Source organism: Pyxicephalus adspersus, chromosome Z (assembly GCF_032062135.1).
Source record: "Pyxicephalus adspersus chromosome Z, UCB_Pads_2.0, whole genome shotgun sequence".
Lineage (NCBI taxonomy): Eukaryota > Metazoa > Chordata > Amphibia > Anura > Pyxicephalidae > Pyxicephalus > Pyxicephalus adspersus.
The window spans coordinates 34,112,380-34,128,389 of record NC_092871.1 but is presented as its reverse complement, the minus strand read 5'-3'; the positions used below and the strand labels follow the sequence as shown (position 1 = coordinate 34,128,389).

The window sequence follows — 16,010 nt, the reverse complement described above, 5'->3', positions numbered from 1 at the left end:
GCTGTTGGTTTTTAATGCACATAAAATATTTTAGGACACTATTTGTTTCAGAATATTTTTTTCTTCATTTCCCTTCTCTAAAAACTGGTGCGTCTTATGGTCCAGTGCGTCTTATGGTCCGAAAAATACGGTAATTGGGAGAAGGTAGAACACTGAAACAATAGGAAGTTACTGGATACCCATGGCATAAACAACTGGTAGCACTAAATTTGCCGCGTTTTGCTACACCCCCTTTTTTACCACCCGGCTACAGCTTCCTACCACCCGGCTGAAAAAAATTTCTGGGGACAACACTGCAGGTCTATTCATAAATCTATTCACTCAGGATTCACACATTTCCAATGGAATTAATTCAATTTTCTGCTTTTTGTTAAAAGTTGTGTAAATGTTGTGAGTACATTTTTTTATAAATACCCCTAAGGATCAATTACACTGAAAATGTTAGTCCTAATATATGTTAACCTTAGTAATGTCTCTGAAACAGTATACCAAGTAAGCACCTAATCATAAAAATTTTGGGATGGCTAGAACAATTTTCCTGAATAAAAGTTATCCCCCCAAAAAGCTAAAACAAGCCCTTGATAAAAATGATTTGCTCCACTAAAATCAGTGAGAAGTATAGGACTAAGCATTTTCACCTCCGGTCTGTTCTACCACTATGAAGTGGGTCACATACACCACTTTAAAGAACTAAGCTGGACATTTGTGGTGACAGCCAATTAAGCTAAACACCTTCCACTTACTTTAAAAACCCTAAAACTAAGGTTCCATTTTGAAAATTTGTGATGAGATGGATCTTTATTGCAGAAATGGACAGACAATGTCCATTCTGAAATAAAATATATCTGGCGCATTCCATCATCCCACTAGGCTCGCTGGGACTGACTGAAATCCTGTGTGCCTGACCAGTCCATCAAGATGGCTGGAGATTGAAACCAGGAAGTGAAAGAAGAAACAAGATAGTGGTACCTGTGGCAGAATGGAGACAGGCGAGCACATTTTTAAAAAAAGGCGATCACACATTGCAGAATAACATCGCCTGTCCCTTCTGCAGTATAGAATCTGTCTAGGCACAAAAGAAAAAAGTCCCTATCGTAGGGATTTTCTTTGTTTCTTGTGTGGTTAGTGGGATTTAAAGACAAGAAAAATGTCTGTAATGATACAAATTGTAATAAGAATCCTACAAAATGTTTTTCTCTGTTTTTTTTCGTTTTGAACAAAGATTTCTTGTCTATAAAAAAATAGTTGTTGTTCTGGTTCTACCCTGAAGAGAATTCTTTAGAGACTATCCTAACTTTTTTTCAAATGTGAATCAGTGAACCATGTCCAAGGCTAACACCAAAGTATTAAATCATTCTTGGCGCAAAAACCTATGGCTGGATGAATCATGCTGATTAGGAGTCACATTATATAACAGGAAAAAAACAACTACAAACTGAACACAAATTATTTACTAACAAAAGAACAACCTAAGAAGACATAGAAGTCTGTAGGAAGAGGTCAAAGTGACAAAAGGTCAAAGTGACAGACTTACTTCTTCCTCCAGTTTCACCACCTTGGCTTGTGCATTGTTTAGAGCCTGGTCTCTAATCTCAATGTGCCTCCTTTGGTCCTCATTCATAGAACGTAAAGAAGACATCTCCATTTCCAGCTTCTCCTTTTCTCTCTGGAGTTCCTTGTCTGAAACCATACAAATAGGAAATTGATTTTTTTTTACATTGTAAGGATATAAGAGCTAGAGATCAAACAACCAGAATCTTGTACAGTTACCCCCTTTGCCCGGTGTTTTTTGAAGGAAATGTAAAGGAGGACAGCTTGGAAAGGCTTAGAAGCTGAGAAATAATGGGGCTATAAATTTACCCCTATTTGCTGCTACTTTGGTGAGACATTGGACCTGATTTAATAAAGCTCTCCAAGGCTAGAGAGTATACACATTCATCAGTGAAGCTGGGTGATCCAGAAAACCTGGAATAAATTTATTTAATGTAATTTTCTATTTGCTAGCATGCTTTGAATCCTGGACCAGATCCATTCCATGTTTGGAACAACCAGCTTCACTGAGCCTTCTAGCCTTTATTAAATCGGGGCCATTATCTGGAATTTTACTGTACATGAGCAGAAAGTGTCACAAAGCTACAGAGGGTTTTTTGTTACTTTTTTCAGAAATGTGGACACAAATCATTTGCTGCCATTCTCGACTTTTATACATGAGACTGCCACAGGATCACCTGCACTAAGCAACATCATGACCTCCAATGTATTAGACATATTAGGATGAATTCTGTATTAAAATACAAAGTTTTTTTCTCTCAATCTCAGAAAACTTAATTTTAAGTATGTGAGATCTGAGGACAAAAAGCTCAAGATGTATTGTGAATCATTGTAGGAGTTGGCATTGTGAATATTATTTCCATCACAATCATGGACAATATCAAGATTTTGCAACAGTGGGCACAGTCGAGTTTAAATGGCTGTCATTGTTCACTCAAGGTTTCTCCTACTGCCAATCCTTTGACTCATTATATTAAAATGTAATTATAAACATGATCATGAACATCTCCCCGTACTGAGGTATGCATAACAAACAACTAGGTGTGTGCTAGAAAAATGGGTGTAATTCTGTGATAACCCAGGGACATAAATTAATGACAGAGAGAAGAATGCTCTTCATTTCATCACCTTTACTTTTCCTAAATTCTACGGAGTCCATGGAAAGGTCATTCTGAACAAAAAGTAATAAATGATTACTTATCAAACCAAGAAAAAAAGGATTCTGTTTCATTTGAATAATTTATGGCATGCCTTTAAAAAAGCGTTCAACTTAGCTCTGAGCTGAGACCAATTTCAGAGTACAAGTACATGCACTAGTAGCCCGAGTCTTGTTGAGGTAGGTGTACTTGGGTGAAATCTTTACATCCAGTCAGGGTAGTAAAAAGAATTTAAGTATGGGAATTAAGTAATTTTAGTGTGAACTGTTTTTTTGCTTAAAGCAAAATGTACACCCAACTATAGCCTCAGTTCAAGAACAATTTTAAATCAAAAGAAGGACAGGCTATTATGTTAAAGTGGGGAACTTTTGAACTTCCTAAACACAACTAAATGCAATGATTATAGACACACTTTGCAGTAAGACAAACAATACAAAACCAGCAACATACAATTTGAGAATGAATATGACTGTGCACACCCCCTCTCACTTTAAAATGTAGACAACTGAAAAGTTTACATGGAACAGATTATGGAAAGCACCAATTGTCTCAGTTCTGACTCTATAACAACATGTTTTAAAAGGTGAATTGACCACAAACAGAAGCTTGTTGGTGGCCATGGTCTTGGCAGTTAGCAACTTGGAGACACAACAAAAACGATTTACAGCTTTTCTAGAATTATGATAGGGGTATGACATTTTACTTGCAAATGGTATTAATGAAACGCGAAAAGAGGACACATTTATGAAACCAAGATTGTTAATTTTTATATAATTCAAAAGGTAACAAGATCAAAGAATGACACAGGGACTAAAAGTAGGAAGTCAGAAATAGGATATAGGCAAATAATTTATTTTATGCACTAATGAAAAATGACAAGTTCATTGACATTACATACTTCGCTTTAAAAATTAGAAATGAACAGTATCTAGCCAGAAAATTTAGTAACATTAGTCCCTGCAGTCATTAACACCCAGTCATTGTCAGACCTGTCTAGCTACATTCCGTTCACCACAGCAGTGGGAGGATGGTGATTCAGGGCAAGGGATTACATGAGAACAAGGCTGTACCAAAGGCTGACACTTCTAAAGATGTATATAAGAAGCTTTCATCATTGAGTATGCACCAAAATGTGACACTGGGAACCTAATTGCTGCAAATTCACTAGGGAGCTGTGGGAAAAATTTGTTCAAATACACTCCCCTTGTCATTGGTATATGTAAGTGGACAAATAAAAAAGGTACAAAAATTCTGTAAAGGCACAGATGAAAAAAAAACATTGCAAAGTCACTGTAATCAGTTACTATGATTCTGAAAGGTTTACTAAAATGTAAGCAACTTGGGTAGTGACTGAAGAATTGTAAAATGTAATGTAATACACACACACACACACAGATGTGATATTGTGACTGAGTTCAATAATCTATTATTATATTTATAGCTCTAAACCTGGCTGCACACAATCTGCTATTAGATTTGACATTAGTTTAGCAATAATAACTCGCAAGGGCCCACCTGACTGGTAGAATTAAAGAGTTTAGGAAGGCTAACAAATGTTTGTATAACCTACTTAATATGAATCTGTTCTTTATACATGCTGGGAAAAAACAGAATTACATTTTATACTCTTATTAAGTAGAAATTGTTATTGGTTATATGTGTATATCTCAAGGCTTGTTCAAACTAGTAAATACTGTGTGTACCCCTGAAATGCCATTTCCTTTTTTCCTTCCTTCCCACAATGTAGTGCTGCTCTGCCTTTATCCCAATTAGGATTTGATATTCTTGACAAAATATTGTATTAGATATGTTTATGCAAATGACCACTTCTAAAAACCAAACAATTGTGCAAACAGTCATTCCTGAAGAACAACTGGTATTGTTGTTCTCATGGTCCGTGGCTCCAGCCAGTGCGCCCCCCCAGTGGGGTCAGGAGAAGGACCCCGCTGGGGGGACACACCAGCCAGAGCCGTGGACCATGTTTCCCATATTGGCGACCACTGTAATATATTACATGACCTTCCAACATTTATACCACTTCACAGAAGAAAGCATGGCAAAAGCCATACCTTGTTGTAATTGCTGACTGCAGTTATGAGTACTTAATAAGATTTATAAACTGCTATGCCTAAAACTTTAATTACTATAGTCCAACATGACTCAGGACAGTGAAAGTGGACTGACTGGCTTCTTATATGGTCTTGTAAAATAAATTTTCATATTCACTTTTTGCCTTCCATATCACTTTAGTTTATTCCACAAACTTGCACATCACTGGCAAGTGCAAACCTTAGCCACCACACTGCCTGATAAATAGAGAACAAGTGACCATACTCATTCCTCAGTGCTTCCATTGCTTTCCTATTGGTTACAAATAATATTAGCGCAAATACAGTTATTATGTTGCAATACTTCAATGATCCCCCAAATCTTTTAAAACCGCATTAAGCACTAAGTGTACAGCCAACACTTTGAGCAGTGGAAATGCATAAAGCAACTTTCTGCTTTGCCTGCTTCTCATGTGCTTTGGGCAACGTGCAGATGATATGCAGTATTAGCACTGTGGTACCTCCATGATTCTAAGAAACTACAGGCAGTAGGTTTATTGTGGTTCCCATGTAGAGGGGAACTATATATAAAAATGCATTTATATGGGAAAGAACTTTGGACATGACTGTTAATGTCCAGTATCAGAAGACCACACCTGATACAATCTGTATATGTTTATAGGCTAGGGTTATACATTTTATTTCAATAGATTTTCTGGCGCATGTGAGGAATATGTCATGTAAAATATTTTGGTATATGATGAAAAGGAATTTTTTTTATAATACAGAAACTATAAAGAATTTAATACCATTTACCATTGTTTGTTGTTACAGAGCCCTACCATATTTAAAATCCCAAATATGATAAAAGAATATATAAAAGCTGATCTATGCAGAACTTTATTCCGACATCTCCCTTGGAAAATAGGAAGCATACTTGGAACTAAAAAGGGCAACACCCACAGACAATATGGTGTTGAAAAAGAGGTAACTCCCACAGAAAATATGTAAACACCTTTAATTATCGCTAACAATTAGCCGAGATTTAAAAGACTGTCTGCTTTATATGAGCTGGAAGGATGTTTCACTTTTTAAAAAGCTTGGCTATAATGTATAAGAGAACCACATCACAGACACCCCTCCCTCCACAGGGTGGGAAAATGGAGATCAAAGCCTTGACTAAAGAAACATCAAAGATAAAGCATCCAAATGAATAAAATAAGCAAGACAGACCACGAATTCTGACAAATCAGCAATGTAAGCCTTCCATGGATTATAACAGGCTGTTAAATTCAAGGCAAATCTTTACAAACTGTTCATTTAGTGCAAATCTGTTTGTAAAAAAAAAAAAACATTTCCTACTTCAATTCAGCTTAGGTCCTGAAGCAGTAGTTCATGTCATCAAAGCATTAAAGTGGGAATGGGCCCCAAGGATGTCAGCAGACACGCTTGTTTCCATGCTGCTAAATGGCCAATGTTGCTTTGTAAAAATATCGATTATATGAATTACCAAGGCAAAAAATACTCCTATTCATACTGGGTAAAATATAACAGTGCTGACCCTATAAAGCCTTAGGTATGTATAAAAAAATTCAAAACATGCTCATTTTCATTAGGTCAGAACATCAATGCAGTGGTTCTTTTTTTTTCTCTGAAATTAATTTGATATATTGTGCGCAACAAGAACAAGAAATGTTGTTAAAGCTCAGTTGATGTAAAATTTAACCTTGCAGCCACCCTCTCCAATCCCCAACCCATTTCAAAAAGCACCTTCTGAGTCCTTGATCAGCATTTTTCAAGGTGCAGGGACCCCAATGCTTCACAGCCAATAGAACATAATCATATCACACAGCCTGTGGCTGAACACTTGAAAAGGACCTTGTCTCTTGTGAACTGAGGAAAAGAGTACAGTATCTGTGACAAAATGTCATGTGACCATTGATTTAGGGAGGGAAATTCAAAGAAAAGCTCCTATGGACCTCTACCTCTCACAATCGCATTCTCTGTCATTCTGATCATACACTAATTTTGAGAAAATCTTTGGTGGTGAATGGGGTGGGGTTCCTCAGAGTAGTTTTGTACCTCACTTTGAAATGTCATCATGATAGAAGAAATAAAGGAAAATAAATGTAACTAAAAACCCAACAAAGGCTCTTAGCTTTTTCCTTTAATAAAATAGGAGCTGTTCTTGTTTTCTCTGTCCCTATGATATGAATGGGATAAAGTATATCTGTAGGTAAACCTTTAATTTTTTGTATAGGGTAGGGAAAAGTTACACCATCTGTTCTATCTTAATTGCTGTCCATATCCCCACTAGGGAGATTCACCCCACTATTTGTACTGGTGGCCAAGGGAAAATCTTCCAGTGGAGACTACTGCTACAGTGATAACTATGAAGGAGGGGAATTCCTCTCGCTTTGGGTGATTTTTCCTCTATTTTCCTGTTGTGTCTCTAAGTCAAGAAAGGGGAAATTTCAGCAGTGATACACAATGTACACAACACAATGTCTTGCTTTCCACCATCATGTTAGGTAAACAACGTCAAATCATAAAAGTGTGTATCCTAGATATATATAAATTAAAGTTTACTAGTAACTGTAACTAGATAGTTATGTATAAGAAATACTGTATATACTGGAGTATAAGCCGAGGTACCGATTTTAATTTGGAAAACAGGAAAAATTGACTCGAGTATAAGATGAGCGTGGGAAATGCTGCAGCTAATGGCAAGTTTACTATTCAAAATAAATACCAATAAAATACCAATATGGCCATTACAGCCATAATACGGTAAACAAATACCATAGAGAGAATTTAGTGGTTAGGTAGGTATACTACTTATTGTACCTAACCACTAAATTCTCTTTAACCTCCGTGGCGGTATGATTCTGTCCCGAAAAAGTGTCTGAAAGCGGTACTGCATTCAGCCACTGTGGCCCCCATAGCATTCTAATTCTAGCATTACATTTTTTTGCATAGAAATGTATTTTACATTGAAGGTCTATAATTCTTAGGCATATGTCCAATATTTAATACACTTATTAATAAACTTTAAATTAAAAAACCACAAAAATCTTTAAAAAATGTTTTTTAAAAAATAGTTATAATATAATAATATAACTATATATTTATTTATTATACAAAGATTTTTTTGTATTGGACTCAATACAGCTATTTTGTATTGAATCCAATACAAAATTTTTTTGAATTTCCTGTCGCTCCTCCTGCCCGCACTGACACATGCATCTTCTCTGCATTCGGCGGCTGGAGATAGAAGAAAGAAGACGTGTCCAGGAGAGCTGCAGGGACCAGCAGGACACCGGGGAACGACATTAGACAAGGTGGTTTTTTTTAATGTTTTGTGTACTTTTGAATTTGACGCCGTAACTCCGGCGGGGCTGCACCTGGTAGGAGTATAAGCCAAGGGTGACTTTTTCAGCACATTTTGGGTGCTGAAAAAGTCAGCTTATACTCCAGTATATACGGTATCCAATAATAAAATCATCCAGAATAAAAAAAAATTAAAATGGTTCTAAGAGTTTCTTTGTAAATCCTCATGGATTCCATATTGAATACACTTCCATAAATATTATTTATAAAGTTAATGGCCCAAACAGAGATGAAATGTTTATTGCAGGAACTTACTTTGTGCTAGAAGTTGCGATATGGTCTTTCTGTTGTCCTCTGACCCCTCCAATTCCTTTGCTGTGAGTTGTTTATTTGCAGTTTCCATTCGCTCTGAAAAGGAAAATAACTGGCTTTTTACTGGTTCTGCAAATGAGCTGTTAACAATTCATGAAAACTCAAAACTGCAAGATTATACGGACATGGATCCAACAATTCTTCAGCTACAAAAAGAGAGGTTAAGTCTTTTAACACATGTTTTATAGCAGCAAATTAAAAAGGAACCATCACTTATACACAAAAGTCCGGCTGCTTTGTTTCCACAATAAACATTGCTGAAAATGCAGCCTATTCGTTCTGTGGGAATTGGCCACATCACTTAGGAAAGAGGTACCTCAAACCTCTAGAAAGTAGATAGTTACCAGTGAACCAATAAAATAAATATTTGCTTATTCCACAAAATATGTATGTCTCATGACAGAATATTCATAATGTCCCTACTTATTATGAATGCTGTTTTTGGGTAGTTACTGAATAGTTGGGTCACAATACAGGGGCTGCCACCCGCCTACAATTTCTGCCCACCCAGCTTAAAAAAAGTTCTGGGTTGAACACTAAAATACCGCTAATGTAATTCTTTAGACATGTCCTGAAATCATTTTTAGTTCCCTGTAGTGAAATTTAGTACTGACAATGGTCCAAGTCAATGTCCAGTCACAGGCTCTACATAAGGAGAAGGCTCCTATAATAATAAAATAATGTTTTATTCAACTGCATTTAGCAGTTTTCCTGGAGCTCAGCTTTATGTGCACAGTACACACATAGCATACAACAATATTAAACACTACATATAAAGCTTTGTTATTACAGCAATGATAACATCCAGAACGTGCTTGTTGGAATTTTGTTAACATTGTACACCTGCAGGCATCAGTCAGGCACTTTTGAGAGGAAGCAGAATAATTGCAGATGAAGATTTTAAGGGGGAGTTGGAATTTAAGTGACAATGCACATGGTGATGAAGGGTTGGTCTTTATTACAGGAAACACCCAATAATTTTAAAGAGAGTAATATTATTCTTTTGAATACCTGAACTACAATGTGAAAAAAGTCCCATGAGCAAATCATTCAGATTAGGTAAACTTTCAACCAAACAGGTCAATCAGTAGCATTATTGTTTAAAAGATATTGGCCAAAATGATTTCACCTTTTTATCATGATACAAATTATTAAAACACATGACAATGAAAAATTGAAATCAACACAAATGGAAGTTGTAATCTCTGAACCAAAAAAGTGGGATGTAAAGGTTTAAATTCCATAGAAAACAAAAAAAGGAGAACTAATATAAAAGAGAGACAATAATATGTCTGTCAGTATAACAAATATACTGCAAACAAATATCATCTATTTATATATATATATATATATATATATATATATATATATATATATATATATATATATATATATATATATATATGTGTGTGTAAGATTGTAAGCTCTTTGGGGCAGGGTGCTCTCTTCCTGTGTCACTGTCTGTATTTGTCTGTCATTTGCAACCCCTATTTAATGTACAGCGCTGCGTAATATGTTGGCGCTATATACTATATATAAATATATACCATATGTAAAAAGTCTGTGTCTGCTCATTTGACACAAGAAGCAGCTTGGAAAATTTGCATCCTTAGAAATCTGCATGGACCAGTTTTCATTTTTTTTATTGGTCCTTTTCAAGAAAACAGCAAACTATTGGGGCTGTGCACTGTCACTTTCGTTGTGAAAAATAAAATTCTCTTCTAATCAATTTCCTACCCCAGCTAGAACAAGGCTTTTTGTTTGGCTGTTTTAGAGTACCTGCTAAAGGCGATTTAATATTATGCCTATATGGAAAGTAAACAGGGATACAGAAAGGCTTTTAAAGAGAAACTTCAATTTTCTTAGGCAATGCTATAACATGCCAATATGAAAATGCCTTGAAATTATGTTTTGGTCTTGGTTTTAAAAGGGGTTCCCCATCTACTGGCTTATTGGTGGTCAGTATAAAAAAAAGGGCTTTCAATGTGTTTGCAATTAAGTCTGCAAAAATTCCTGCAATGTATAAATTCGGCCAAGAGACCATTTTTAAAGGACACAACTTTGTTAAACTCAATTCTGAAAATAATGCGCAAAATTTTATCTAAATAGTGTATGTACATTCACATTGCCTGCATACTTCGACTTGGTAACCACAAGCAGCAAAACAAATGGCGCACAGGTCACAGTAGAAGGAGTCAGGACCATGGTCTGTGCATAAGGTGACCCCCCACTCTGATTCATGCCCCAAGTGCATTACAGCTTGGCCAAATGTAAGCTGCACCAAACATCTGCAAACCAGGTGAGAAGACATGGATGAAAGGGTTAAGTCTATGAAGACAAAATGACAAAAATTAAGACATATGCACAAAATTGAATATTTTTTTCACTATATAATTTCATTTTAATCATAATATTCTGAAACAAAACATGGCACAGTATATTATGTGATGGTCTTTTGTACCTCGAAGGTCCCTGTTAAAGTCATGAATTCGGCGGATCTCTCCTTCCAGCTTTGTTCTCATGGTTTTCTCTAGAGCCTCTCTTTTGGATGAAGATTTGACAAGATTTTCATATGCTTCAGAAACTCTCTGGATTTCCATCTCCATCTGAAATATGCCAGGGAAAACTTCATGAGGCATATGGCCAAAATTACACTCCCTCTAATGACACACTGCACCTGTTTCCTCCCTGCCCAAATGCAGACAAACTAGATCTACAAATATAATAAAAATGAAAAGATACATACATTACATTGCTTGCTGCTTTACTTCAATACATTTCAAAATTGCAAACAGTTAAAGAAACGTATTTGTACCATTAGTTTTCAATGTTTTCTAACTTCTAGGGATAGTACAAGGCTTCAAAGATTTGCACTTGTCAAAGGTAGGCTAAATGTCTTAATTAAATTGAAAATTATCTTACAATACTAAATCTGGATAATGATTATACAATGAATCATTCTAGAATCAATACATGTTACCCTATTTAGAGAGACTCCACCACATGCAAGGTGCCTAGTTTAATAAATTCCCCCTTCCCCCTTCCCTTATCTTTAGGATACTCTTAGGCAGCTTCCTTTCTTCCCCCTGCTAAATATCATACATGTGCAGAAGCCTTCCACCTCCCATAACATGGCCATGATACCCCTGAGGATGTGCGCTTATAAGAATCATGATCATGGCAACAATTATGTATGTCCTTACTCGCAGAAGACAGGCCAGGCACGTGTACAGAGATATCAGTAGGCCCAAAATTAAATATACTAAATAACAGACTTTTCCAATATTATTGAATTTTGTTGGGTTTGACAAAGGTATATTAAAAACTTACATTTCATATCAGCCACAGTGCAAATGGGTAATACTCACTTTCTGAAACCTTGCTACTTTATCATAGCATCCTTCCAGTTCCTGGCGCAAAGACCGGTTCTCTTCAGACAGTACAGCAACCATCTGTTGAGCTCGGGACACAATAGCAAATGGGTCACCCTGCATTTGGTTGTATGGGGAGGGCAAAGGAGGAGGCCTTGTCAGTCCAGGGTCAATTTGTGTTTGCTGCTGCTGTCCAAGATACGGCTGAGACACACGATAAATATCTGAATGGTGGAACTGGGTGGGCATCTGCTGAAGCCTAGGAGGCCCGGAAAAGAATTCCAGATGACTTGGAGATGGAAGTTGAGATGGAGACATGCCTGAAGGTGGAGGGGACTGCAGCAGGCTCATAGATCCCAGCGATGTAAGAGATGAGGTGGGACTGTGGTAGTGTGATGATCTCTGCTGGAATGACTGTTGTGCATCTTGATTTTGCCTGCAGTAGACAAAATTTAGGACAGCAAATTTTATCAGAACTTTATTGACAGATAAAATGTTAGTTACTGGAATGTCAATCCTCACAAAAGCTATAATTCTCTATTTGATTACAGGCACCTTTTTTTTTTTTTTTTTTTTTTTTTTTTTTTACTGGTTACTAATTTTTTTAGCTAGTACTTTTGACAATTCAAAGATGATCATATTACAGTGTGCTGAAATTTTGGCTATGGACAGACACCAGCAAACCATCACCCAATAAAATAAAAACTCATAACTTTTGGGGACTCGCTTCTCTTGCTTCAACACAAGGATTCTACATCCTGTTGTAATCACTATGTACACATTTAATAAACAAATATAGATGCAGATGATTCAATGTAAGCAAACTATGTTTTAGGTGAACAGAAAATGTAGTCAAAATAATTTACAAACCACATTTCTGTCATAAGAGTGATAGCGGTACATACATGAACAGCAGGCATACACAGCCCGTACACTACAGATCTCACAAGTTATTCAGCTCGATTCTTTTCTTCTTGGCATCCTCTACAAGTATGTGATCATTTTTCAGACTCTGTCTCTCTCCAAATATCCACCATCTTCTCAGTACTACAGTGCAAGTCCAAGAAAGTCTCTTTAGAAAGCCAACTGGTTATGTGAGACTTCGTCAGAACACGTGCATGTTTATTATCCACAGAAGGAGACGTAAATTAGAATCTCCTGACTGCTGTGACTTCCTCTCAATGTTTTCTGTGTTAAGATTTGCTGGGACCAGTCACAGCATCCTTGCTTCTGCCCACATGAAGAAGGTGGATCTGTGTTTGTGCGTGTCATGCAATGGAATGTAGGTCACATCGCTCACACTCTCCATTCTCAGCTGTAAATTATCAACTATCCTGAATGTGAAATGTGAAAGCTTCCCTACTAAGAACTACTAGGGTACTACCAAGGGTTTATCCACTTTTTCCCCCATTTGTTTAAGGTAGAGAAAGGTAAACCCTCCTTCAAGTTTTTATTGCCATCAGTTTCATTTCTTCAATTTGTCCTTGTGACAATTATCACTATGAAAGAATATGAAAATCCAACATTTTAATTTGTCATCAGGGCAGCTTTTAAGAATTTCCCAGGCCATCTCTCTGGGAAAAAAATCCCATCACCTTTAACAGAATGATGAAATGTCAAACAATCCCACTCAACCAACAGTTAGAAAGCAGAATCTAGCTTGATGATATGTCACATGGGATTTTTCTGTTTAAAGATTCCAACATGTTACCCATCTCATCAAAAGTAGTTCTATGCAGCACGGTGGCTCAGAGGTAGCACTCTTGCCTTTGCAGCGCTAGGTCCCAGGTTCGAATCTCCACCAGGACACTATCTGCATGGAGTTTGCAGGTTCTCCCGGTGTCTGAGTGGGTTTCCTCCAGCTACTCCAGTTTCCTCCCACATCCCATAACAATGCAGTGAGGTTAAATTGGCTTCCCCCCAAAAAAACAAAAAAAAAAAAGACTGTATAAATGACATATGACAATGGTTGGGACATTAGATTGTGAGCCCCTTTGAGGGACAGTAATGACATGACTATGGACTTTGTACATCGCTGCGTAAAATGATGGCGCTATATAAATACTGTGTAATAATAAAGTAATAATATGTGGGTAAGTTATTAAAGCTGTTATGAATGGCTAAAACAACATTTATTAACCCTTTTACCACCAAACAATAAAATTGCAGATTGGGGGGGTACATGTGACTGTAATGGGGCAGGGAAGGTTACCCATTAGATATGGCTCCTATGTCCATGTGATGAACTGTAACCATATTCCTGGCCGTTCTCTCTGAGTGGTGGGAGGAGAAGCAGTATGCATGTCACGGACAAAAAATACATGGACCATGAGAGCCAGTGTTTAGGTTTTGGGAAGAAATGTTTGGGTCTTCTTTACGTTACCCACAAACAGACAAGACATTTCCCTCCAGACATCTGAAGAATATTTTTGCATGAATAAACTTTTTTGCAACGGATTTTCAGTACTTATAGCAGCACACTGTATTGCATATAATGAGAATGTCAGTAATTGCTTTCCATGGATATCACACACTATCTGAAGTGCCATGCACCACACTACTCTGCATATAGTATGAACAAGGTCCAACAAGATATACTGTGTTACTACCAATATTAAATACAGATGGGTAAATGCGTTTCACAACAAATTCACTAAAGCATACTAGCTTTTTCAAGGGAGGAACCACGCAATCCAAGAATGTGGACAAGCAGTTCATTTTTATATGAGCTTTGACACAGAATTATCTTATAAAAGCCAAACTGATTTATTAACTGGAGGAATGCCAAAAGGGTACATGTGAGGACATTTGTGAAACTACACCACACACACACACAAACACACCTTCAGTTTCTTCATTTTAAATATATGTTCCATGCAACAACCTTTCTACATCAACATTCCCAAAAATGTAATCTTAACTAATTAGCTGCCTCAGGCTGAATTCGCTGAGCTATACTGCTAGTTATATGCCATGAAAATTGTTAATGTTTGCAGGGAATGCCAATGAGATATGAAAGGAACAATCACTGGGCTAAAACCCCTACAGTATAACTTACTGATCTGAGCCCACATGGAATGTAGTCCATTATTATCTCATGTGTCTGGATCTACACACATTTTCAGTATCTCTCCAACAGGCAGCATACATTAAGCATAGTTTGTATGTGCCCACTGAGGATTGGAGATTGACAGCCCTGCACTATAGATCACAGATATTCCTGATCTGACCCAACACTGGGTCTTGAAAGAGTAAATGACATGCAAACCTCATGCTAACCTAGTCTACAGTTAAACAGTCATGCACATCATGTTTAAGGCTATGTACACACGTTCAAAAGTTGTCCTTGGAAAAGATCTTTCACGATCCTTTCCAACGACAAAAGACTAAAAGATGCATAAACGAGTGCTGTACATACAGGACTGGTCTGCTCTTTGGAGAGGGGAGGATGTAGAATGAGCAAGTGGCACCCCGCTGCACTTCAATTGCATTGCAGTCGTTCATCTTTCATCCATTCATGGATCCACAAGGATGGATTCATGAACAACATTGAATGAGCACTGTACACACCTCAGATTATCAGCCGATACTGGTCCTGAAATGATAATCAGAAAAGTATCATTATGTATACGTAGCCTATGTCATGCACAGTTGCTGTTACCTTTCAAGCTGTTGTAGTAGCTTCACACAAGCTTGAAATATACAATATACACAAAACAACTTCTCAACGCTCCCAATCTGAATTGCTGACTGGGAGAAATCACTGCTGGATATGGCTCCATTATTTGCAATTGCTAAAGGTGTTTGCCACCCACCACTAGAGCTGTACATTTTGTAAAGAAAACCTGTCTTTGTTGGCTATGTGCCCCAAGATAGGAAGGTTATGTAACAGTAGGTAAATGTTTTACTTCCAAATCATGAATACAAATGGGCACCATTTAGATTTTCAATTTTTGGCCAAAAAATCCGTAATGGTCAAGGAAAGTCCTTATTAATTTGCTTATTACTTCCATAGAGAATTGTGGCTCATAAACCAGGTAAAACCAAAAAAAAAGAAATTACAGTTACAGTTACTTAATTACAGTTTAGCTATAGGCAGCTGGGCAAGGCTGACACCAATACTGGCATTATGGTTTAATTCCACAAGACAAAAATTAGGAGCTAGAAGCATTTTTGCCAGA

The 16,010-nt window shown here is 37.0% G+C and overlaps 1 protein-coding gene across 1 annotated transcript in view; it reads right to left on the bottom strand.

Annotated features, from left to right (window-relative positions):
* Window positions 1–16,010, bottom strand: part of AMOT (angiomotin) — a 62,508-nt gene that overhangs the window by 23,229 nt on the left and 23,269 nt on the right. Inside the window, exons 4-7 of the mRNA XM_072431965.1 lie at window positions 11,827–12,265; window positions 10,920–11,064; window positions 8,402–8,494; window positions 1,535–1,680 (exon numbers count right to left, since the gene is read on the bottom strand). Of these exons, the coding sequence (XP_072288066.1) occupies window positions 1,535–1,680; window positions 8,402–8,494; window positions 10,920–11,064; window positions 11,827–12,265 (823 nt within the window). The remainder of the gene's footprint in view (window positions 1–1,534; window positions 1,681–8,401; window positions 8,495–10,919; window positions 11,065–11,826; window positions 12,266–16,010) is intronic.